Here is a 26,681-nt window from a genome sequence, read left to right as displayed (position 1 = left end):
TTTTTGAATCTATGCAGTGCTTTGATACCCAACTCTGCAATGTGTGTAATATGGTGATACAAATTGCCAATTACACAACTAGGAACCACCAGAATGTTTTATTAGCATGTATTTTTTTTCCTTGGAATTTAATTGGAGATTTAATAATAGTAGCAGTGAAATTTGTATACTTTGTAAAATGTGTTTTAACTTTCTTTCCTCGTGTCTCATTGTGCGCAACTGGGAAAGAATCTTTGGGAGAGAGAGTTTATTGCCAATCTCTTATTCCTGAAAGTCCAGTTAGCTGAAACTTGCCATGCTTATTAATTATGGGCATGGCTAGTTTTGTGGCCAAGGCTGGCTTCCAGCACAATGTTTTTAAATCAATATGAAGAATTACCAAACCTCAACTTGTGCTTGAAATTCCTTGATCTTTTGAATTTAGGAAAATTATGCTGCTAACTTGTATAATAGAAACTGTACCTCAACATTGCTAACATACACAAGTTTTGCCTGTTTCATGCACTTCCGGTATTTCCAGCAAGTAATTGCTCCTGTCATGGCGTAGCTCACTTTCACCATATACATTTAAACTTCCCGAATTAAACCAAAGTAAATGATGCTCTGTTCCACCAGATTGAGGCTTTCTAAACTGGCAACTATTGTTTCTTGGAACTCACTCCCGAGTTACAGGCTGTTCTAAGTTTTCATTAAATCTGTATTTCTTTGCAGTTATTTGAAATTAAGCATCCATCATGGTGCCCCAGGCTGTGTCTGCGGTGTTGGCCTGATCTTTGCCTGCCTGCGCTGTTGTGGTGCCTGCAGCCTTGGCTGGATCCCCTCCTATGTTCCAGTGCCAGCTTGCAGCCCAGACCCCCCCCCCCTCAATCTAAAGGATCAAAATATAAAAAGAAGTAGAGCAGTAAAGAAAGAACATTGAAAAAGGGGGGAGAAAGAAAAGAATGAGACAGGAGGAAAGGAGGTGAGAAAGATAGCGAGACTAGTCAGCCACTATGTTGACTGGTCCATGACTACAGGCTAGATCAAACCTAATTTCCAATTGTAACTGAGCAATAAGAATCCAAAGATACAGCAAAGAAGCAAGAGAACAAGAATCCAGAAGGGAGTGGGGCAGGAAATGGTTGTGTGAATGGACAAAGGTAATGAAGTGACCGTTGGATCACATTCTCTTGCTTGACCTTCATTTCAATGTGAATGTTAACCTTTTATCCCACACTGATGTATTTTTACCTATTTGTCCGACTGTTCCTTGCAGTAAGTAGTCATTCCAATCTACAATGATATTGATTTCTGGTTATTAACTATCTGTTTTTCCCCCCATCCTACCTTATTCTGGTTAATAACCAGTTATAAGTGCAAAACCCAGTGCTCCCTCATCCCACTGCTCAGGGACTCCTTTCCTAGAGACATGAGACTCTTTGCTTGTCTGAGAGTTCCCTTTGGTACCTAACATGAATGCTCCACTTGCATCGCCCAAGCTCCCCAGTACTTACAAGTTCTAACAACTTTGCTCAGTTCCCTGCCTCCTGCCAAAAAATCATGATTATGATGGGGAATGTGTTAACATTCAAGAATAGTTTTGCATAGGTAGAAATATAGTACTATTAGCATAATCACATGCCCATAAGTGTTTTACAAAAGTGTTAAACAAAGTTTGACACTAGGTCACATGATGAGATATTAGGGCAGATGGCCAAAAGCTTGGTCAAAGCCTAGGTTTTAAGGAGCCTGCTACAGCAGGAAAGGGGTGGAGAGGTTTAGCAAAGGAATTCGAGAGCTTGGGTCCTTGTCAGCTGAAAGCACATCCACCGATGGTAGAACAATTAAAATCAAGGATGCTTACAAAGAACAAAGAACAATACAGCACAGGAACAGGCCCTTCGGCCCTCCAAGCCCGCGCCGCTCCCCGGTCCAGGATTGAATCCTGAATCCAGGATCCCCGCCCAATTTTCCAGCCTATCTACATACCAATATCCTATCCACCGAGCTGTCCCTCACAGCTACGATGCTTTGTTCATTACAACCTATTAACTCACCCCCACCCCCCCATTCCAGACCATGTGATCTCCAGGGAGAGGCGAAAACCCAGAGTGAAAAACCCCAGGGCCAATATGGGGAAAAAAAAATCTGGGAAATTCCTCTCCGACCCCCTGAGGCGATCGAAACGAGTCCAGGAGATCACAATGGCCCTGATCGGAAAATGCTTCCCAACCCATCATTTCCACTTCCACGAACACCATATGAATTCCCTGCCCCCGAGACAGGTTCCCAACTATCCGCAGTCTCGCTCTGTACTGGCACCAGCAAGATGATCATAGAATGAAGCCTTGAAACGAGAAACAAGGAACAATTAGCCCGCGCCGCTCCCTGGTCCAAACTAGACCACTCTTTTGTATCCCTCCATTCCCACTCCGTTCATATAGCTGTCTAGATAAGTCTTAAACGTTCCCAGTGTGTCCGCCTCCATCACCTTGCCCGGCAACACATTCCAGGCCCCCACGACCCTCTGTGTGAAATATGTCCTTCTGATATCTGTGTTAAACCTCCCCCCCTTCACCTTGAACCTATGACCCCTCGTGAACGTCAACCACCGACCCGGGGAAAAGCTTCCCACCATTCACCCTATCTATGCCTTTCATAATTTTATACACATGCCTTTCATAATTTTATACAATTAAAGGTCAGAATCGGATGTGTGCTGAAATCTTAAAGGGCATGGGGCTGGAGGAGGTGAGAAATTGGGATTGGTGAATCCATTAGTTGGAAAAGAGGATGAGAATTTTAACATTGATGTGTTGCTTACCTGGAGGCCAACATAGGTCATTGAGTACAGCGGTGAATGGTACTTGGTGTGGGTGAGGAATGTGGTTCGTGTGGAGGATAAACACTAAAGAATTGGTTAACCAAACAGCCTGTTGCCACTATTTCTGTATTGATCCTGGTAATCAATATTATATATCGTCCACTTTACCCCACTAATTATTAAGTTTAAAAATGCCAATGTTGCTTTGCACTTCAAAGTTCTGCCCAGTACCCAAAGTAAGTGGATATTTTTCAACTAGACCTGAGGCTAGAGTTTCCCCGCACATTCATAATTATGAACAGTGCTGTTTTCTGGCAATTGAACTTCCCATTTTCAGTTCAACTTGAATCTGTGCCCATAGTTGCTACTGTCTCAGCACAGGAGGTAATGGCTCAATACTGGGTTTATTTTAGTTAACCTGCCAGTTGGATAGCACTTCTTCAGGAAGAAATTTACACGTGTGCAATTTTTTAAAAAAAAATCTCCTAAAGGAAATATATTTTGGTCAGCAGGATTAGTAACATTTTAACAAGTTGAGTCTTATCATTCTGTATGTTGCTCCTCTTTGGAGATCTATTTCAGATGGATTTTTTTTTCTTGGAAGGAATTCGTATTCGATGCTGATCTTCTAAGCTAATATAAATAGATGAAAAAGAGTTAATTGATGATTTGAACATGGGTATCACTGAAAAATGCTGGTTTATACTGTGGTTAAGCACACTGAAATCTTTACTGATTGTGATTCTCTTAATTATTTTTCCTTATTGCAGAGAATAGGATATCTGGCTGCCTCACAGTGTTTTTATGAAGGGACTGATGTAATCATGTTGACAACTAATCAGATTCGTAAGGTAAATTGAGAGTTGATGCATTTTAAATTTTAAAAATCATCATTCTGGTGCAAAATCAAAATAAAACTACCTTTTTTATTTGATTATGTTACTATTAATTGTAATAGAAAGTTTTTACTGTGTACACAGGATCTCAGCAGCCCAAATCAGTATGATACTGGAGTTGCTTTGACTGGTTTATCATGTTTTGTTACCCCAGATCTTGCCAGGGATTTGGCAAATGACATTATGACACTGGTGAGTTATTTGAAGCTTGCATGCAATTGATAGGAATTCCTTGTTGGATATCTGAAGTTACACTTGTACACTAACAGCGTGCACTACCTTGGTCCACAGATGTCTCATACAAAGCCTTACATTAGAAAGAAAGCTGTGCTTATTATGTACAAGGTATTCCTTAAATACCCAGAATCACTACGACCTGCCTTCCCACGTCTTAAAGAAAAGCTGGAGGATCCAGATTCTGGTGAGTTTATTATCTTTTTCACAGGACACGATACCAGAGTGCCTAGGAAATTGTGCAAATTATTTTGAGGTTTTCCCATCATGTTGCAATATTTCACATACCAACAGTGTAGATAAAGAAATTGATAGCAGTATAACTGTACTGTGAAATTTTAAAATTGCTGGAACAGTATTTTAAGACTCCATTGTATCAGCTGCCACTTAGTAAAATGCTAGAGAAGACAGAACTGAACTGTGTCTGAAGGAATGTACTGATTCTATTTTAGTTCCAATCTTTCTGGAACAAAAGCTTTAGTTCATAAAATTTCTTTCAATCTACTCAAGATGGATGAAATTTATGAGTCATTTCCATTAATCAGTAGCACTGCCCCAGTTATGCAATGCTTGTCATAGTCCACAAGTGTTATTGGCATATGGAAGTAATTTTTCGCATCACACTAGTTTTAAGTATTTTAAATGTCTCAACTGATACTTCATTATTCCCTTTTTATATTTAAAAAAGGTGAGTGTTGCACAAAGCCACAAACTATTGTGGAGCATATCCCATGGGAGAGGTTAAAGGTGATGCAAATCAGGGCTGGCCACAATTGAAATTGTTGCTTGCAGTGATCGTTCTGCATACCGTTATCTCTGTTTGTCATGTAGGTGTTCAGTCTGCTGCCGTGAATGTTATCTGTGAACTTGCCCGCCGCAATCCGAAGAATTACCTTTCCCTTGCTCCGTTGTTCTTCAAGCTAATGACGTCGTCAACTAATAACTGGGTCCTCATTAAAATAATCAAACTGGTAAGTCTCAATGAGCTGTTTATCAAAAAATGTTTTAGGAAAAAGATTAAGGAAAATAGTAAGGAAAGCTGCAGCCCACTTTGGACTTATGTTTATTGGGATGAAATACGGTTGGGTTTGACCATATTTTAGAACAAAGAAAAGTACAGCACAGGCGCCAATCATGATGCCCTAACTAAACTTAAAAAAAAACTCTTCTGCTCTTACTCGGACCGTATCCCTCTATTCCCTCCCTATTCACGTACCCATCCAGGTGCCTCTTAAATTTTGCTAATGTGCCTGCTTCCACCACCACCTCCGGCAGTGCGTTCCAGGCACCCACCACTCTCTGCATGAAAATCTTCCCCGCACATCCCCCTTAAACCCCCCCCCCCTCACCTTGAACCTGTGCCCTCTTGTAATTGACACTTCGACTCTGGGAAAAAGCCTCTAACAATCCATGCCTCTCATAATGTTGTAGACCTCTATCAGGTCTCCCTCAGCCTCTGTCATTCCAGTGAAAACAATCCTAGTTTGTTCAACCTCTCCTCGTCATCAATATCCTCCAGACAAGGCAACATCTTGGTGAACCACCTTTGCACTCTCTCCAAAGTTTCCACATCTTTCTGATAGTGTGGTGACCAGAACTGCATGCAATACTCCAGCATTTTGACAGTTAAATGATGGTCTTGACGCAAGAAAAATGTAAACATGGATTGGGCCTACTGTATTGAGCTTGTGACTGCATCCTGTAATAATTCTAGAATTGAGGCAGTAATATGAAATCTATTAATTTTTAGTTAGTCATACGCAGTTTAATTTTTGTGCATTATGCTTGCTAATCTTTTAGATTTAAATGCAGAAATTATTTTATTCTAATTACCCATGATGATACTAGGCGAAGTTGGAAGTCATCCATGGTTTTTCTTTCTGTAGACTTGGAACAGTCAACTATTTAATAATTTGATGCTGGAAGTTTTTCTAAAACTATTTTTAAAGTTTTGTGATTTAGTGAAATGCAAGATCAAATTAATCTGGACAAGATGGGATAATGTGAGTTTGAGACTGGTTTCGGATCAGAGTATAATATATAGAAGGCTTGCATTCCTGATGTTTTACTTAGCAGGCACCGATTGTGTACAACTTCAAGAAAGACAGACCGACTTGCATTTATGTAGTGTTTCCACAACTACTGGAGGTCTCAAAACACTTCCTAGCCAATAAAGCACTTTTTGAAGTAGTCAGCATTGCAATATAGGATACAACATCTTCAAGTGATTTATGACTATTTTCTGTTCATTAAGAGCAGCCAATAAAGTTGCAATTTATGACTATGGTAGCTCTAGTGTATGGCTCGCCTTGGGATTCGCTGAAGCAGGGTTTATACTTGGATCACTGGATCATTGCCCCCAAAAGGATGTGACTATCTCACGATCCTGACAAGCTTTTAAAAAAAATGGTGAATGTTATAAAGCTGTAGAAAATATTTTCCTGTGCCAAGTTTCAGAATTTAGCTTGAACAATTCTGAAAACATGAAGGTGAAAGCACTGCTGGGTTTTGGAGCTGAAACTCAGGCTGATGTCAGTGGTTACACGTGGTTACAAGTTTATTTTGGGGAATGTATAGGGATGTTCAGGATCAATCAGCTACAATGCAAAATGATCTATAGGTTAGATTAGAATGCTGCAGTGAAAACTGCTGTTTGTGCACCTCATGGGATGTCTCTTGTGCCAAAATATGAATAAGATCAAATCCTCAACTAGCAGGTACTGATAGCCTCATTGTCAAAATATGGAGAAAATACGAGCAAATCAGTTCAGGCAAGTTGAAAATAATTTTGAAGGAATTATGCTGGCTCTTCAGTAATTATAACCTAATTTGCCAGATTTTAAAATGGTTTGTATACAATACTTTATAGCCTATGTTAAACTGTCTTTGGTCTGGTTATAACAAAGAACAAAGAAACAAAGAAAATTACAGCACAGGAACAGGCCATTCGGCCCTCCAAGCCCGCACCGACCATGCTGCCCGACTTAACTAAAACCTTCTACCCTTCAGGGGACCATAATCCCTCTTCCCATCCTATTCATGTATTTGTCAAGATGTCCCTTAAAAGTCACTACCGTATCCGCTTCCACTACCTCCCCCGGCAACAAGTTCCAGGCACCCACTACTCTTTGTGTAAAAAATCTGCCCCGTACATCTCCTTTAAACCTTGCCCCTCGCACCTTAAACCTGTGCCCCCTAGTAATTGACTCTTCCACCCTGGGAAAAAGCTTCTGATTATCCAGTCTGTCCATGCCTCTCATAATTTTGTAGACTTCCTATCAGCTCGCCCCTCAACCTCCATCGTTCCAGTGAGAACAAACTAAGTTTCTCCAATCTCTCCTCATAGCTAATACCCTCCATACCAGGTAACATCCTGGTAAATCTTTTCTGTACCCTCTCCAAAGTCTCCACATCCTTCTGGTAGTGTGGCGACCAGAATTGAACACTATATTCCAAGTGCAGCCTAACTAAGGTTCTATAAAGCTGCAACGTGACTTGCCAATTTTTAAACTGAATGCCCCGGCCGATGAAGGCAAGCATGCCGTATGCCTTCTTGACTACCTTCTCCACCTGCATTGCCACTTTCAGTGACCTGTGTACCTGTACACTCAGATCCCTTTGCCTATCAATATTCTTAAGGTTTCTGCCATTTACTGTATATTTCCTATCTGTATTAGACCTTCCAAAATGCATTACCTCATATTTGTCCGGATAAATGTTAGTAATATTCAGAGTTTTGTTGTGGAAATCAAGCCAACTAACTGTAAAGCTTTGTGATATTTGCTCAAGGCTGTGTCTATTATAAGGTTTTGTTAGATTTTCAAATTGTCTGATTCTTAAGTGACATTTTGTATGCTGATTTTTACATATTTGAGCTTGTCACATTGTGCTAACATCTACTTTCCTGTTAGTTCGGAGCACTTACCCCGCTTGAGCCACGGCTGGGGAAAAAACTCATTGAACCACTGACAAATTTAATACACAGGTTAGTAGTTGCATTTCATGGTGCTTATTTTCCAATTTGGTGGTAATTTATCCACCCAAGAGTGCGTGCATATAAGTTGCATATTTTAAGTCAGTGGCATTGTTCCTGCTTGCCAAGTTTGCTCTATATTATTAGTTAACTTGAGTTCAGCAAGGTTAATATTTGCAGTAATGTATGGATTTCCAAAATCTCCAGTATAATGTCTAAACATCAAATTCTTGTTTGTGGTGTGAATTCTAAAATAACACTGTGTTGCAATGGGATATCTTAAGATGTGCTGAAGAAATTATTTCCAGGAAGGATAGTGGAGCCTGAAGTCGATTAAAAGTCGTGCCTACCTTTCAAAATTTGATTTAGTCATGTGATTTTGGCAAACCACTATAATTTTTAAAATCTAGTTGTATGGTACAATTGCAGCTTCATTTGAGGATAAGATTTGCACAAAATATCCAACAACCTTTTGGCAGTCACCATTTTCTGATTTCAACATTTTTGCATGTTCTGAATACTTTCTTGTACTTTCATGGAGTATTTTGTTATTTTAGTAATGTTTATCATAAATCAGTCACGTGGCCTCAAACTTGTATATTAATTACATAGCATTTTATTCAGCTGACTTCATTCACAATCTGTTGATGCTTTCTTGACTTGAGATTTTCTCTTGTGTTGGTGGCAGCAAATCTAAGTTACTGGTTGCTTGGTTTCCTGGAATGAATTTCACTTTTAATATAGCTAGTAAAGAGATGAGGTTTAATGTAGTCAAGAATAGTCATTGCTACTTACATTTGTTATCACAATTGGGAATTAATGAAAAATATTGCCAGTTCATGGGGCAAGGTGTATTATTAATCTGGCTATTTGCATTCATTGTTTATACAAGGAGGAGTGCTTGCCCTCCCCTTCAGAGGTGAAACTTATGGTTCTCTTTTAAATGCAGCTTTCTAAATTTACTCCACTTTGTATTGTAACCTGGAAAATGGGTGGAAGAATACTGGTGTGTGGTGGGACAGAGTGAGGCCAGAAAAGAGATGAGAGTACATAAAATATATTTTAAAATTGAGTGGTCTGTACAAGTATCTGTGTGAATTCTCCTGCTATCCACCCACTGTATGCAATGTCGTCATTTAATTGTTTGAACTTAAGACAGCACTTAGACGGTAGTGCAACATTTAGCTGAGAACAGTGGCAGTGGGGACAATGGAAGGGGAGTAATATCCATCCACTTTGAAACTGTGACGGGAGGAAGAACTCAAATTGGAAGGTTGGATTGCAAAGTAGTCATAAAAAAATTGTAGGAGGGCCGCCTATGACAGATTAAATTGGAGAGGGGGAATCTTGGAATTTGCAAATGGGGATTGGGGGAGGGGGGGGGGTGCAATTTGCCAAATCCTGAAAGGAATAAACCTGCGCTATCTCAGATCCGTGGTCTTAAGTGTGGCCTTCAGGCTGTGTATGATGAGAAATTGAGTGCATGAAGGAAAAGGCTTCAGTGTTGTGGTTGATATTGCGTTGTGTAAATACAATGTCAATGCATGCATTATGATCCGATTTTTTGTACAAATAATGCCAAACTGATGTCAAACGTTGCATATATTTAGTGAAGTAAACATTTTATTTTCTTTGCAGCACCTCAGCCATGTCCCTTTTGTATGAATGTGTGAACACAGTAATAGCAGGTAATAATATATTCTCTGCTAATCTGGAGTGCTTTTGTTTTGCAGTGTAGAAAGTTGTTAAATAAGCAATTTTGATGGTGATCGAACAATAAATCAAATGGCTACATATGGATTTAGTTGTCACACATAAGTGCTTACGTTGCCTAATTTCACTTTGTACATCATTCCACTTTGAACCTTTAAAAGGGACAGAAGACTACTTTCTAAATGGTGAAAAGCTAGAAGCAGTTATGTCTAAAGAGGCTTGAGGGGGTCCAGGTACATAGATCATTAACAAATCACAGGTACAAAAATAATCGAAAGGCTAACGTAATGCTGGCCCTTGCAACTAGAGGACCATACTGTGTGCTCTACTGGGCACCAAGCCCAGTTGGGGATAGATTTGTTGGCCTTTGAACGAGTGCACTTAGATTTACCAGACTGATACCTTAATTCACAAATCTTAAGAGAAGATAAACAAACTAGGGGTTGTATCCCCTGGAACAAGGTTAAGGAGTCATTTGATATACGTTTAAGATATTAAGGAGAACAGATGGGGTAGATAGTTTGGGGAGCCTGGAACTAGGGGGCATGATGTAAAAGTTATGCTTTGGGAAGTTTGGAACGAGGAGGCATAGTGTAAAAATTGGAACCTGACCTTTTTTCGAGCAAAATTAGGGAACACTTCTGCAAACAACAAATGGTGAAAATTTGTAACTTATTTCCGCAAACAGCACTTGAATTTCAAACTGACGCTTATAGATTTTTGTTATCCAAAGGTTTCAAGAGCTATGGGGCAAAGATGGATAAACTGAGTTATCTTGTAGACCAGCCCTGATCTCTTTGATTGAGAACAGGTTTAAGGAAGAAAAGGCCTTTGTGCAAGATTTTTGAAGTTTACATATTTGAGAAGCTGCATCATTGTCAAAACAATTATGGAGAGACAACTTATAGATTAAGAGAGTAAATGTATACTGGAAAATGAGGGATTTGTGAAGGAAGCATAAAAACTTCGGCAAGATTGCATTAAACAGAAAACACACATATGGAAGCAGTTAAAATCAAAGTTAAGAATTAACTTGGGTGCTGTAGCAGGTTGCAGTTGCAGAATGTGTTATCTTTATTTCAAAAAGATCATTGCTGTGGTTTGTTTTAGATTTGTTCCTTATTTAGCCGATTTTATCACGATTTAGCTTGAATGTTGATTTAAGTAAAGTGCATGGTTGTCAGCTATGAAGTACTTTAGCAGAAGTGGGGAGGCATTTTGCAGAACTCCATATTAGCTTGGTTCAGTGTTTGCATTCTTGCCTCTGGGGCAAATCCAATTGAGTCCAACCCTAGGACTTGAGCACTGTTTAATCATTGCAGCATTAGTTAATGCATTAGAAATGCTGTATTTGGTATTAAACCAAACCCCCTCTATCTGTTGAGGTAGACTAAGTGGATCTCATGGCATTATTTGAAGAATGATGTGGAGATGCCGGCGTTGGACTGGGGTAAACACAGTAAGAAGTTTAACACCAGGTTAAAGTCCAACAGGTTTATTTGGTAGCTTGTGTGGCTTTTGCTACCAAATAAACCTGTTGGACTTTAACCTGGTGTTGTTAAACTTCTTACTGTTGTTACATTATTTGAAGAATAGCAGGGGACTTCTGGCTGTCAGTTATTGCTGAGACAAAACAGGTTCTGTTCATTCATCTCATAGCTGTTTATGGGACCTTGTTGCACACAAGTTGGCTGCCATGTTTGCCTGCATAAATGATCAGTCATTGAACATCCTCAGGATGTAACATTGGTTCTTTCCTCCTCTACTAACTAGCTTGGTAAATCCTTTCCCTGACTCCTCCACCCTCAACTCCAATAAGTGTAATGTGCTCATGGACTTCATTGATATTAAGATGGAGGCCATCTGTTCAGCTCCCTATGCTACATCTCCACCTTCCCCTTGCCTACTAGATCAACCACTCCCAAGGATTTCCCTGCCCTCGCCTTGAATCTATCGTTCTGTCGTTTCACTTCTGTTTTCCTTTGTGCTCGTGCCATGAAATTGGCTGTTTTCATCCCATTCCTTCTAAGTTAATGACCATATGACCTCCACCCCTTATCCTTATTCTAGCTAACATTATGTTTCCATCTCCTTGGATTGTTCCCCACTTTTTTCAGAATCACTGTTATCACTCCCATCTGGAACAATCCACCCTGAATCCTCTGTCCTTGTAAACCACCACCAATCACTAATCTTTCTTCTATCTCCACAGTTCTCAAACATTTTGCCATATCCCAGGTTCATACTTGTCACTTCTCTAACACGTATATAAATCTGTCCAATCACCTTGCAGCCAGTTCGACAGCACTGAACGCACTCAAATCAAAGTCACTAATTGTGTTCTTGTGATTGTGATCATGGCATATTCCAATTCATTAACCCCTTTGATCTCTGTTCTATCTTTAACCTAGTGAACAATGCCATCCTCCTCTAATTTTTCCCCATTGTCTAGTTCAGTGACGTTGTCCACAGTTCCACTCCTAGCTATCCAATTGTAGACAAGGTTTCTCTATCAGTGGCTTCTCTTTCTATCGCATAACACCACTTCAGGATTCGCCTAGGTTCTAATCCTGACCCCTCCTCCTCTTCTATAACTCGGTAATGTTATCCAAAGCTCATCTTCCCTACGTGTACAATAAAAGCATGGTCTACATTTCCACTACTTCTCTCAACCTTTGCCTCTTGTGACATTACTTGTCCAACATCCAGTCCTGAATCAGCTGAAATTTTCTCCAGTCAGAAACAGGGGACAGTCAAGTCCCAATTTGGCCACAGCCATAAACTGCGTAGCTTTTGTTCTTCTCCTATTTTCTGTCTGGGGTTAAACCAGGCTATTCACAATCTAGCTTCTTTCTTGACCTCCAACTGAGCTTCTAATCTGCATTCTGTCCATTACCACCTACCTACAGTACACCATCCTCTGATTTATAACTCGGGAGAAAGTAAAGAAGCAGTGCCAAACATAGATCATTGATTAGGCCACAGGTAGAATTGTGTCCAGTGTTGGACACTTTGAAGGGTATCAAAGCTTAGGGCAAGCTTGTGATTATCAGAGACTGAAGAAGCTGGGGCTCTTTTCATTGAATCAGGGGTAAGTGAGAGGATAGGTGGTGCACTTGTAAAAAGAGAGGAAAAACTTTTTGCACGAGTCAACAAGTCTGTAACTGGAGGGCACAAGTTCTAAAGAACTAGCAAAAGAACGTGGGGCAGTGGTTGGGAAAATGTAACTATCTGTATTCATTGAGTTGTTGGGGCATGGAATGTGACATGCTGTCTGTTATAGTTCTGAAGAGGGAAGTGGACAAACATATGAAAAGAGAATTCAAAGGACTGTGGGAAAAAGACGGTCAAAAGAGGAAGTGGAAAGCTGTCATTGGGCCAATTCCGGTGCTATAAAGCTTTCCATTTCATCCTGCTTTTGCCACCCCAAGGTTCGTTATTCATATTTGTGCACTTCATTGAGAGTCTTATCTTTCATTTTAATAGCATATTCTAAATTGTGTAATCAATACATACACACATTATTCGCACCATTTGAAGCAGGTGTCTTTTCTCCTATGCAAAGCTTGAAAAACAACTCCACTGGGCTGTTGAACTATGTTTTTATGGGAAAAAAGGTTTGCCTGTTTCAGGCTAATTTTTATTTCTTTTCGTAGTTCTCATCTCTCTATCTACTGGAATGCCGAATCACAGTGCAAGTATCCAGGTAACAACCTCTTACAAAACACAAGATCCTCTGTCAAATTACGTAGTTTTGTGTTTGCATATGTATGTAATTCTAAAACCAATAATTTATTCACACTTCAATTTTTCATTCAAGGCTCATTTTCTTAGGTGTCATTTGACTTTGGTGCATTTAAGATCAGAGTTTGAATTTCAGTTTTAGGCAGAATTCAATAAATTCATTTCATTGTCCAATGCGATTTTATATTGAAACAATACTAGCTAAGACTTAAATTTTAAAGTTCTTGCAAGGATTTAAGAACATGTTATTTTAACTTTCTGGAGAAATTTATGTGCTGCTGGTCAGATTACAGTGCCTTATAGTAAACTTAATATAGTAGTTTCTGCGGTTTTTTGCTGCATCGTTCTACTGACGGTTTCAGATTGCTGATTGTATGCCTCTTATTACTGTAAACTTGACATACTTTTTCCCATTCAGCTTTGTGTGCAGAAATTGCGAATTCTGATTGAAGATTCAGACCAAAACTGTAAGTGGATTTTGTGCCGTTATATTTTGCTTCTTTATTTGGGTTTTTAAATATTCCACCTTTGAATCCTTGTTAATCTGTTTCCTTCAACTGAGCTGAAAAGGCTGCTGAAACAATGAACTTCTCCGACCATGAGCTTCACCACCACCAGTGCCGAGCCATGTTTGGGCAATATTTGTGTTACTTTGATGTTGACACAGGCTGGCCTTTTCTGTGAAGGAGAGATGTTTTGTGTTCAACGTGCTCCTACCTCGAGGTCGAGGCATGAATTATCGGATGTAACCCATTGCAGATGATTAATTTTAAATTTTGGACAAGGCTTAGTTCTGAGAATTGCTTGCTTAAGTTAGTGATTCTCAAACTCTTTTGGTAAACGAGATAGATTAGCTAGCATGGAACCACCCTCCCTCCCCCCATTTATATAATTGTGACGTGGAAATGCTTCAAGCAAACAGTCTTTTACTCATACTTTTGAGAAAACAGAGTAGCAATTTGAGGACTGTTTCACTGATGTTGCGATGAGATAATACAAAGAAAATAGAGGCAAAAGATAAATGTTGCTGCACTTGCAGTTTAGTGATATCAAATGAACTGCTATAATGTGGTTTAAAAATTCCCCTTATTGATGCACATAATCAATTTACAGATCGCAGGCAGTGCAAACTGCTAATGGCCCCAAATCTCACCTCATTTAGATGGTGATTTTGATTGTTTTCTAACTCTTCCATAAACCTGGTTATAGAATTGGAGTGAAGGAAATTTTTGAGTTCTCACTTGCCTGCTGGGGCATCTGTTTCACGGACTGCCACCTTAACGAAAACCTCGAGATAGAGCTTCAGATCCTGGACTTGAGTAACTGTTTAAAAACTTATCATCATTACAGATAACATTAAAAAAATTTTCCACTAATTATCTGTTTACATGGTAATTATTGTGTCCAGTTGTCATGGATTCTGAACTGTCTTGCAGTGAAATACCTGGGTTTGCTGGCTATGTCGAAAATTTTGAAGACTCACCCTAAGTCTGTACAATCCCACAAGGATCTTATTTTACAGTGCTTAGATGACAAAGATGAATCCATACGACTCCGGGCTTTAGATCTTCTGTATGGAATGGTAATTTCTAATAATTGTCCTTTACTGATCAGATGTGTTACTGTTGAGCTTCTAATTAACAATTAGAAATTTCAGTGATACAAAAGCAAAATACTGCAATGCTGGAATTCTGGAATAACAACAGAAAATGTTGCACATCGTTACTGGTTCGGCAGTATCAGTGGACCAAGAAACAGAATTAATGTTCAGATTGATGACCTGTCATCAGAATTGAACAAGAGATGTAACTGATTCTAAGTCTGTGCGGGGTGGGGGAAGAATATCAAAAGGAAAGTTCCGTGATGAGATAGAAGGCAGGAGTGATTAAGTGATGAAAGATTGATGATGCAGGGCAAAAGGCGATGGTAATGGAGCACATTAAGAAACCAAAGATGCTGTCTGGAAAAAAATTGGGGCAAAGTTTTAAATTAGAAATTGCTGAACTCCCTGTGTTGAGCTCGAAAGGTTATAAAGTGCCTAATAAGTACAGTTCTATTCTACAAGCATGTGTTGAACCTGAGCCTGTGATAGTGTTCTGGAGTGGGGTGAAGAATTATAGTGACAGGTGACACAAAGTGCTTCTGCAACTTCTGTGTAGCATCCATCATCCAGCTGCTGTCCCCCACATTACCCTCTGGAAGAGATCGCTGCAGCTTTTCAGCACTGATTAAATGGCAAAAATACTTGCGACTTCCTTCTGCATGTCATTTTTTTAGAGTTCTTATACATACAGCATTTTCATATTATTATGTAGTATTATAATTTAAATGGCGCAGGTCAGTAATTATGAATTGATTCGAAAAAGGGTCCTTCACCAGATATAAATACAACCACTATATTCAGCGATGTGAACTAGTTGAGCCTTTAAGAAGGAAACAAAGTGCCCTTAGACCATCCTGCTGGGGGCTGGGAGTGCAAATGGATTGGGCATCCATGGGGAATAAGGAGATGAGAGATGGTTTAGAGTCTGGAAACTGTTTGAAGATTGAGGGTGTTGGAAAAGTCACTGATGCAAGTGGGAAGAGAAAATAAGTTGAGGTGAGAAGAAATTAGTGGGTCGAGACAAGGTTGGGTCTACCAGAGTAGCCCTGTCTATGGATCTTGGAAGGGAGATGCTAGGGGACTGAGACTGGAGGCTTTGGATTGAAGATTGCCAAAAGACATGAGGTCAGTGACGTTCTTGAAAATGATATTTTGATGTTCGATGGTGGGGGTCACAGTTGAAGTGAATGTTGTGGCAAGTGTCGGCTTAGGTGTTCAATCCCCTTGAGGTAGTGGTTGGTTCATCGAGCAATGATAGCGCCACCCTTGTTAGCAGGTTTAATGCCCAGGTTAGTGTTGAACCTGTAGAGGAGTGTGCTGCAGGTTCAGGGTGAGTTAGGTCAGGGTGAGTGAGCAGAAAAATCGAGATAGCTGACATCTCTCAAGTTCACAATAAAAAGATCCAGAGAGAGTAAGAGGCTTGAGGGAGGCATCAAGGTGGAACAAGAATTTAAAGATGGGAGAAAAGGCCTGTTCAGTAGGGACAAAACTCCTAGACAAAGAAGTGGTTGTGGAGGTGAAGCTAACTGAAGAAATAAAGACAAAGTTTTAAAAAAAAAACTCAGCAAGTCTGGCAGCATCTCTGGAGAGAGAAACAGAATTAATGTTTCAAGTCCAACGTGACTCTTCTCAAAACGTTAACTCTGTTTCTCTCTCCACAGATGCTGCCAGGCCTGCTAAGTTTTTCCAATGCTTTCCGTTTATTTTTCAGATCTTCAAACTCCACAGTATTTTGCTTTTGTTATCTGACTGCAGAAGAGCTCCGTGTTGTGCCAGGTACAACTCTGGTTGGGCGCCTAAGGAAATGATGCTAAGAGCTTTGCTGAGGTGTGAGGACAGAGGGGATTGTGAAAACAAAGCAAAGATAGGGATTGGAATGGGGCAATAGGGGAAGAATGATCCAGAAGGGTGTTGGAATCCATGGTTGTTGGAGTCTATTAAAGGGTTTTTTGATTTAAAATATCCACACTCTATAAGACAATCATACATAGTTCAGTGCTCCATCCAGGCACACATTATAGGCTCGTACATGAAAGATGGCCATTTCTGTAATGTTCAGAAGGCTCCCAGCACTTGTTGAACTCTACAGCAGCAAAAATGGAACTTCTCAGAGAAGAGCAAACCAGAGGCAATTAGGTCTGAAAAGGATTGCTAAGGCAAGGTGCAGTTGGAATGTGTTTCATTGCATTTTCCAGAATCCTAAGTATTATGTGGGAAAATATCTACATGTCGCAGTCACCTTGTAGTGGCTTAATGCTCAAGTGCCACTGATTAAAGGCAACCTCTGGTACACACTTGTGGAACACTGCTTTAGTTCCTGTCCAGCAGTGGTGGGGCTCTTGAAAGCACTGCATCCTGCCAATTGGAGTGATGTTGGGTTCACATCTGCATATTTTTGCTAAATTATATGAGAGTTGTTCACAGAAATAGTATACAAATAGAATCTCGACAATGCAGGAGAGGCCATTCAGCCTATCTAGTCTGCACTGACTCTCTGACAGAGTATCTTACCCAGACCCTCTCCTCCCTAATCATGTAACCACATTTACCATGGCTAATCCATCTAACCGACACATCTTGGGACACTAATTTAGCATGGCCAATCCACCTCACCTGTACACCTTTGGACTGTGGGAGGGAACCGGGGCACCTGGGGGAAACCCACACAGGCACAAGGAGTTTGCACAGGTCACTCAAGGCCAGAATTGAACCCGAGTCCCTGGAGCTCTGAGGCAGCTGTGCTAACCACGGTGCCACCGTGCCATAATCAGGATTACTTACAACCCACACTGCTGTTGATTCTCCCACATTTAATGTATTTCGAATATAATCACCAATATGAATTAAATAATTTGTTTTCCAAATATGCAAGTATGGTTCTATATTTGATTTGCATGGCATGCCAATCATTTTCAATGGTAGCTCTTCAAAAATCATAAAATGCATATTAAATAAATGACAGTATAACTTCGAATCTACCACTTACTGAAAACATTAATCAACCTCTAGCTGTAACTATCATTCCTTAATTTCAGGATTGCCATCAGTTAAGGATATAGACAGGTCATTGAAGGTGCCTGTAATTTGAGAAAAACTAATGTTGGCTGACTCGAGCCTTTATTTATACTTCCTGATTTCTCAGTTATTAATCTTGGATATGCTGAATTAATTTTTCATGTTAATTAGTATCAGGTCAAGCGCATCATTTTTCATAACCTGTTTTTTCTTTCTAAACTGCCAACTTATTATTTTTTAATAGCTGGTTTGGAGTTGGGAAGCAAATTTTGCCAGTATAGAAGTAAGAACCAAATATCAGTGTGTGGACTTGATCAGTTCTGCACTAGAAATAAAAATGGAATGTAGTTTTCATTTAGGAGAGTTTTTTTGTACAACATTGGATGTTCACCACTGAGTCTGTATTGTGATTAAAAACTGTGAAGTACCTAATGATTTATAATTTGTATGAATTTAAGATTTCCTTTTGACTCCAATATTGTTAGGTTTCCAAGAAGAACTTGATGGAAATAGTAAAGAAATTAATGATTCACGTAGATAAAGCAGAGGGCACAACGTACAGAGATGAACTCCTCACAAAAATCATAGACATTTGCAGCCAGTCCAACTATCAGTACATCACCAATTTTGAATGGTGAGTTCTCATTAGCCGCTATTTTAAAAAAGTTATTTACATTGCTGACCTATAAGTAAAATATCCTTAAGATTGATTTTTTTTTTTAAACTGCCCTCAAGCTTTGCAAATGTTGGCCAAGTTATTGAACTATGTTTTTCTCCTAAATCAATTTAATGTTCGTGTGTTCATATTTTTTTAAAAACACAGGTACATTAGCATCCTGGTAGAGTTGACTCGACTGGAAGGAACGCGACATGGCCACCTAATTGCAGCTCAAATGCTTGACGTAGCTATCCGAGTAAAGGCTATCAGGGCATTTGCAGTGTCGCAGATGGCAATGCTGTTAGATAATGGACACCTGCTTGCTGGCAACATGCAAAGAAATGGTATCTGTGAAGTTTTGTATGCTGCTGCCTGGATCTGTGGTGAATTCTCAGAGTATGTATTGCCTAAAATACTACTTTTATAAAAAAAAAGAAAATTCAAGGCTGCTTTACAGTAGTTCTATTTATTTCTGTTCTCCCATTAGATGATTTTGGTATTGGCAAACGCAACACTTGCATCTCAGGCCCACAATAGCCATGTTGTGCATTCTGAGATCAAGTTGCAAAAACCAAATGCAAAATTTCTTTATGCTGTGTAACAAAATTCTTCTTGATGATGTCACTGCACTATTGAGATATTTGACCATTTTCCACACTAACCATTGTTAATCCTGCGTGACAGCGGTGGCCTTAGTGGTATTATCAATAGACGATTAATTCAGAAACTTAGTTGATATTCTGGGGACCTCGGTTCGAATCCTGTCTTGGCAGATGGTAGAATTTGAATTCAATAACAAAACAAATCTGGAATTAAGAATCTACTGATGACCGTAAAACCATTGTCGATTGTCAGAAAAACCCATCTGGTTCACTAATGTCTTTAGGGAAGGAAATCTGGCATACATGTGATTCCAGAGCCAGGTTGACTCTCAACTGCCCTTGAAAGGCAACTAGGGATGGGCAATAAATGCTGGCCAGCCAGCGATGCCCATGTCCTATGAATGAATAAGAGAGAATTTGGGCCAGTTTCACCCTGTAAGCCCATGGGAACTGCACATGATTAAGTGGTGTATGATTTAAGAATTGAAATCTGGTTGATTTTTTTGAAAAAGTTACTTAACCAGAAATGTTTCACAAACGGGGGAGGCAGTGGCACAGTGGTATTGTCCCTGGGCTGGTACTCAAGTGACCTATTGTAATACTTTGGGGACTCGGGTTCAAATCACATAGTGAAATTTGAATAAATATCTGGAATTAAATGTCGTATGATGGCCATGAAGCCATTGCCGATTGTTGTAAAAATAAAACAGTGACGTCCACATCCCATGAAAGCAGGCATAGGTCATCCAATCCCTTAAACTTGTTCCACCGTTCACTTCAATCTTTGCTGATCCGTCTTTTCGTTCATATCCTTCAACATCTTCATCTCACTAAAATCATTGTTATGTTCCCTTTCACACTAGTGTCTATCGAATTAATTAACAACCAGTTTCAGAAATGCTGTGTACATACAGTTCTAACTTGTGTGTTTTCCAGATACCTTCAAGAGCCTAATCAAACATTGGATGCTATGCTTAAATCCAAAGTCACAACACTACCAGGACACATCCAGGCTGTCTACGTGCAGAACGCTGGGAAATTGTATGCATCAGTCTTGCAACAAAATGAGCAAGCTGGTGATAAGGAGGCTGCTCAGGAAATAACACAAATGTTGATTGACAAGCTACCCCAATTTGTTCAAAATGCAGACCTTGAAGTGCAGGAGCGGGTACGTGAACAGTCTTTCACCTCAGATGATGTAATAATTTCACTTGGTCCATCATTAATAGTGTCTTTTGATAAATTCTTCCCTTGCTATCGTAAATTTGAAGGTTATGTTAACTGAACTTTGTATGGTTTGTTTTCCCCCACAACCTAGAATCATAGAATCAACTACAGTGCAGAAGGAAGCCATTTAGCCCATCGAGCCTGCACCGACAACAATCTCACCCAGGCCCTATCCCCCTAACCCTGCTAATCTCCCTGACACTAAGGGGCAATTTAGCATGGCCAATCCACCTAACCAGTGCATCTTTGGAGGAAAGAAGCAAAGTAGTAATCCATTGACTACATATACATTTTTTTCTCATCAGTTTTATCTATTTCTTTTGAAAACATTGATCCAAGTTGGTATTGTGCGAAACTAGTCATCATCTGCTACGTTGCTTGAATTGATATTCCCGCATGATTCTTAAGGATTGAACCATGATTGAGACTATTCAGTCACTGTTGACATTTTGGCCAAGCATTACTTTTTTTCCTCCCTAACCCACGCACAGCCCCAGTAAAGGTTGCTGATTAGTTGGAACCCTGGGAAAAGTTTTCTTGATTAATTGAGGGCATTGTTATAATGTCAGTGGTGTTACTGAATTCCCCCACTATCAACAAACACCCTAAGGGTTACCATTGACCAAAAACTCAACTGCCACAAATAAGTGACTTCAAGAGCCGATCAGAAGCTAGGAATACTGTGGCAAGTAACTCACCTCCTGACTCCACAAAGCCTGTCCACTATGTACAAGGCACAAGTCGGGTGTGTGATGGAACATTCCCCGCTTGCCTGGATGAGTGCGGCTCCAACAACACTCCAGAAGCTTGACAACATCCAGAACAAAACATCCCTCTTGATTGGCACCACATCTGCAAACGTCCACTCCCTCCATTACCAACATTCAGTAGCAGCAGTGTGTACTATCTGCAAGATGCACTGCAGAAATTCTTCAAAGATCCTAAATAGTACCTTCCAAACCCATGGCCACTTCCATCTTGAAGGACAAGAGCAACAAGTGCATGGGAACACCACCACCTGCAAGTTCCTCACCAAGCCACTCGCTATCCTGACTTGGGAATATATCCCTGTTTCTTCGCAGTCGCTGGGTGAAAATCCTGGACTTCCTTCCCTCACGGAATTATAAGCCAACCCATAGCTAGTGGACTACAGCCTTTCAAGAAGGCAGCTCATCACCACTTTCTCAGGGGCAACTAGGGATGGGCAATAAATGCTGGTCAGCCAATGAAGCCCTTGTCCCATGAATGAATAAAAAAAAGTGTAGCATCCCTATCATTCCCTTGGCTGCCTGAGCACTGAACTTCACACTGTCCGATGACAAACTGCAGCAGATTTGGTTTAGAATCATTAGTCCCCACGATTTGTTCACTCGTCATTAATGTAGCCATAGTAAGATTACAGATTCTTGCAGAACATCACTGGGACAGTTGCCTTTTTGAAGAAGCTTTTGTGCTTCATCCTGTGGATTTGGTATTTGATCCTGTAAAATTGTGTTTCTATTTTTTCATCTAGCACTCTGATAACAATCTGTCCTGCATGGTGTACCCTTGATTATTTTAATGAGAAAGCATAATTGCAACTTTAGCTTTGAGAAGTAAACAGTTAAGTAAATTAGCCATAATTTTTCTGCTACAGTGGCATGTATAAAATGCTGTATCTCTTTAATCAGCTGCAGAACATTGGAAGTTTAGACGACAGTCATTCCACAATGTCCTGTCTTGCACAAAAATCCATTCTCTACTCTTCCCCACTCCTCTCCCACACATTGTCTGTCATTGACTAGGAGTCTGTCATTTGACTCCTGCACTAAAATTAGATTGAGATCTTAAATCCACGAGTTTAAATCCCTCCTGGGCAAATCAATAGATTTGAACATGTAAAGTCTTTTTTGTTCCTGCTAGGAATAGGTAGATTTACGAAGCTGGTTATGACAGTTCTTGCCTCTGAGCTGAAAACTTAGTTATTCCGAGCTGTGTTCTTTTTAGAGACACTTATTTTTGTCTGGCTATGCTTCATGCGCAGTAGTCTCTGCCCTGGTATCTTGCTGTTGATTGCCAGACAACACAAATCTGTTTGCTTGTGAATTCCCCACAACGGGTGGTTCAAACCTTTCGTCTTACCATATGCAAGTTATTTGATGAGTGAACATAAATCACAAAGCATCAATGTCATACAAATATCTTCCTATAAGTCTCATGTTTGAATTTTATTTTACAGGCTTCCTGTATTCTTCAACTGATTAAATACATACAAAAGCTTCAAGCTAAAGATGTCCCTGTAGCAGAAGAAGTGATGGCTTTGTTTGCCGGAGAACTTAACCCTGTTGCTCCTAAAGCACAGAAGAAAGTCCCATTGCCAGATGGGTGAGACCTCTATTTCCAGCATTTCAAGCGCATTTAACAGTATCATTGTAAATTTAAAGAAATTGAGCTTTTTTTATAGTTACGATCCTTCCTGTAATACAAACAAAAGCTGTCCAAAGTTAAACTAAACTTAATTATCATTGGAACAAATGTTGCTGCATTACTCAAAAGCATGAATGTTTTCACCTCATGGTTCATCCTATTTATCTTGGTACTGATGGTTTCCAAATACAATATGTTGTTAAAATAATTGAGGTTTGCAGCTTTTCATTGGTAAACATTATAGTTGCTCTCCAGACTCAACAGGTCAAGGCTGGTAAATTACTCAACCGAATGGATTAATTGATTTCATTCAGGATAGCGATTAGAGCATTCCTATGCTAGGAGGGAAGGAATTAAGCTTTTGCGAAGTGTCCGTGACTCCTGTTGAAGAGAATGCACAATTGGGCACAAGTGACTGCAGACATTTATTAGCATTGATATCCCCATAGTTGAATAGCAGATGACACCCTCTCCATTGAGACTCATAAATGGAAAAGGGTCTCTTGGGTGAAAGTACTGGGGAAGGCAAGTGTCTACAGAACTGTAAAACATCTTGAGCAGACAAAAGGAGACATTTTCTACATATAACGACAATTACCTTTGGACCCCATCATTTATTGTGGCAGTCCTGTGAGCTGACAGTCCTTAACCTACTTTTCCTTGATACTCACTGATTACAGGTGGTTCCTTTTGTATGAACACATTTTTCCTCCATTTAAAAACTGCCATATTTGCCTCCCTCCCTCAAAAGATAGCCTTGACTAACTGTCATCAACAAAGCTCTTACCTCAGTTTTCTCTCAAAGATCCTTAGTTTGATGTCTGACCTCCTAACTCTCCTTGTCTGTGGATTGTTCAAAAACAGAAATTCAACCTATTTTTCAGCCCCCTCGCAAAGAGCTTAATGCTGCATTCATTAAGTCCCCCTAATGCATTCATAAGTGGTGACCATTAGGTGCCAGTATGTGGTAATGGTCCTCCCATTGTCCAGCCAGTTGATATTCATACATTCCATTCCTGACCCATTAACTTCCCAAATATACCAATTTCTTGCTCTTTAGTGCTTACCTTAATCAGTGTAAAGAAAACGATGATGAACCTTTGGGAGTTAGATCCAAGAATCCTAAATCTGACATTTATATTACCATTAAACTTAAATCAAAGTATGCCTGGGCTAAATTGGTGAAACTCCTTATCATGACAGATAATAATCAATATGGGATCATTCAAAAGAGATCTGGATAGGCTGACAGTAGGAAGAGAGACGAGGGTGTCAAGTCCTGAGACTGGGAAGAGCAAGATGAGGAAAGTTGTGTTGAGACCTTTAAAGTTTATGTAGGTGTGGATCTTTTGGCACAGGATTCTACGACTGAGGTGCACAGTTTATAAATAAGGATATAAAAAAAAAAGGAAATGTAAGCAATTATTTTAGTAAAAGCATGAGAAGGTTATGGAGTGGTTATTGCAAGGGTGGTTATTAAAACAGATGAAGGGTTGAACTTGCGTTTGGAACGGTAATCTGTGATCGGCTACAGAGTTATTGCATAAGTGCTGATTGAAGATGTCCAAGATGCAGAATTTTTGCCTGAATTCAGTCAGTGTTTTTGAGATACAACATGGAAAACAAATAATAGGCAGATTTGGAGGCAATCTTGCTTTTTCTCGTTGAGCAAGAGGAGAAATTGTGATTGGCTCTTAACTACTCTCGAGGGCAGTTGGGGATGGGCAACAAATGCTGCCCTTGCCGGTGAAGCCCCCATCCCATTAATGAATTTAAAAAATAGTATTAATTCTAAGGTCAATTATTTTTTATATACAAGGTTCACTGTACCTTGCGTAAAATATCAGAGCCAAGGCTGCAGTTAGTCTGACGAGTGTGTCGCAAAAGAAATGACTGGGTTGGCACAGGCGCAGCCAAATTATCCTCCTTGTGCTCCAATTTTGGGAGACCCAGCTGACACTGGTTGCTGCAGGATAGCCTTGCAAAAACATCCCTGGATTTTGACTTGGAGACGTTACTAGTTAAATTCACTGTTAATCTTGGGGGGAGTAAATCAATCGATGGGTCTAACGGCCTGATTGTGTGAATCATTCCTCGAATTCACCACAGGAATGTTGCCAGTATTTGGTTGTTTCCTCAAGGGGTAGACACATGCATAGAAAATAGAAGCAGGGTTAAGCCATTCGGCCCTTTGAATTTGCTCCACCATTCATTATGATCATGGCTGATGATCAAATTCAATACCCTGATTTTGCCAGAAGATGTCTTTGTTTACTTGCATTCTCCCAGTCTAGTACTTCTATACATTAAATAAGACATTCGGGCACTTTCTACACGAGAGATTAAAAGTGAGTCTGTTTCATATAGTGCCTCCTACATTGCCTGTAGAATCTCAGATCCGTTGAGCCAGGTGAGCAGATTCAACTTGAAAAATCTCCGTGTTCAGTTGCTTCTCAGAAGTCAAAGCCTCCTTCCTTACTGGAGATATTCTTAGCATCTTAAACAATTCTTCACAAAACAAAGGCCTGGGGATCTGTATCATACAGGGCATCTACCGAATGAAGGGAAGGATGGTAGATGTTCCAGCTCATTCAGAACTTGACTTTGCATTGTGGTAGCATATACATGAATTGCAGTGGCCTTCCAGGATGCCAGTTGCATTGGCCCTAGCCTATCAGACAAGCATGACATATAAAACAAGGGCAAAACATGGATTTTATACATGTAGTGGCACTACATGAAATGAGTTTTATTTGACCTCTCTCTTCCTCTTCAGGCTGGATCTTGATGCCTGGATCAATGATGCACCTTCAGAAAGCTCTTCAGATGATGAAACCCCTAAGAAAATGATCTTCCATGAGGAGGAACAAAGAAGTGCAAAACACAGACAACCAGAATTGGATGAAGATGAGCTTGCTAGGGTAACATCTTTGATTGTGTTCTTCCACAAAGAAAATCGGAACGTTTTGATCCCCTGTCCTGTTTAGCTATACCTTAACTCAACCTTCTTTGCTTTACAAATCTTGCTAGCCTATTTAGTATCCTTCGCTGCCATCAATCTGGACTCTGCCCATTCACTCTACTGTGGTCAAGGGCAGCAGTGACTTTCTTTGCATCACTAACAGACAGTGCTAACCCTTGACCTTTTCACAACACTTCACTCAAATCAATAATACAGTCCCTTCCAGCATCTCTCCTTTATGGTCTACTTTTCTTGTCTGTATGTTGCCTTGGCACTACCATTGGGAGACTTGGGGAAACTTTTAGACATACGCAGACAACACTCAGATTTACTTATCTGCAACTGCCCTTGATTCTTGAATCATGAATTTATGTTGAACTATCTAGCAATTATTAAGTCCAAAATAAGCAAGGATCTCTTTCCGCTCCACGCTTACAAACCAAAAGCCATGTAAACTCCACGACTTGCCACCCAGTTTCTTAATTTTCTCTGATAGTTTCTTCAGAACAATCTCTATGGTGGTTAATCTTGGTGTCTGTTTGACCTTGAGCCCTAGTCCAGTTCTTCATTCCTTGCCACAAGCCTGCCTGTGTGCCTACCTCTTCCTTTTAACTCGGTGTGCATCACCTCCAGCCTCGAATATTTTGATATTCTCCTTACAGCCTCCTGAGCCTTCCTCTTTAACAAATTGCTGTTTGAACAAAAGCCCTGCTTTACGACACATTGGGCCTGATTTTACCATCAAGTTGCATCTGTTTTCAGGCACGAAAACTTGGTAAAGTCGGGCGTGAGGCGAGTAGCACGATCCGTACCTGCCTCCACGCCGGTTCCCCCTTTACCAGGGC

The 26,681-nt window shown here is 40.1% G+C and overlaps 2 protein-coding genes across 5 annotated transcripts in view; both read left to right on the top strand.

Annotated features, from left to right (window-relative positions):
• The window catches only part of plekhj1 (pleckstrin homology domain containing, family J member 1), a 423,983-nt gene that overhangs the window by 354,162 nt on the left and 43,140 nt on the right, over positions 1 to 26,681 (top strand). The window lies entirely within an intron of this gene.
• The window catches only part of ap3d1 (adaptor related protein complex 3 subunit delta 1), a 95,568-nt gene that overhangs the window by 29,105 nt on the left and 39,782 nt on the right, over positions 1 to 26,681 (top strand). For all 4 annotated transcript variants that reach the window (XM_078198358.1, XM_078198355.1, XM_078198359.1 and 1 more), the window contains exons 4-17: positions 3,574 to 3,654; positions 3,784 to 3,891; positions 3,991 to 4,120; positions 4,765 to 4,904; positions 7,845 to 7,918; positions 9,545 to 9,594; positions 13,276 to 13,325; positions 13,782 to 13,830; positions 14,800 to 14,945; positions 18,467 to 18,615; positions 18,805 to 19,035; positions 20,178 to 20,409; positions 22,687 to 22,832; positions 25,651 to 25,795. In XM_078198358.1, coding sequence (XP_078054484.1) covers positions 3,574 to 3,654; positions 3,784 to 3,891; positions 3,991 to 4,120; positions 4,765 to 4,904; positions 7,845 to 7,918; positions 9,545 to 9,594; positions 13,276 to 13,325; positions 13,782 to 13,830; positions 14,800 to 14,945; positions 18,467 to 18,615; positions 18,805 to 19,035; positions 20,178 to 20,409; positions 22,687 to 22,832; positions 25,651 to 25,795 — 1,731 coding nt within the window. The remainder of the gene's footprint in view (positions 1 to 3,573; positions 3,655 to 3,783; positions 3,892 to 3,990; positions 4,121 to 4,764; positions 4,905 to 7,844; positions 7,919 to 9,544; positions 9,595 to 13,275; positions 13,326 to 13,781; positions 13,831 to 14,799; positions 14,946 to 18,466; positions 18,616 to 18,804; positions 19,036 to 20,177; positions 20,410 to 22,686; positions 22,833 to 25,650; positions 25,796 to 26,681) is intronic.

The sequence above is a fragment of the Mustelus asterias genome, chromosome 26 (assembly GCF_964213995.1).
Source record: "Mustelus asterias chromosome 26, sMusAst1.hap1.1, whole genome shotgun sequence".
Lineage (NCBI taxonomy): Eukaryota > Metazoa > Chordata > Chondrichthyes > Carcharhiniformes > Triakidae > Mustelus > Mustelus asterias.
The sequence above is the reverse complement of the archived record's forward strand: the minus strand, read 5'-3'. Positions and strand labels throughout refer to the sequence as shown.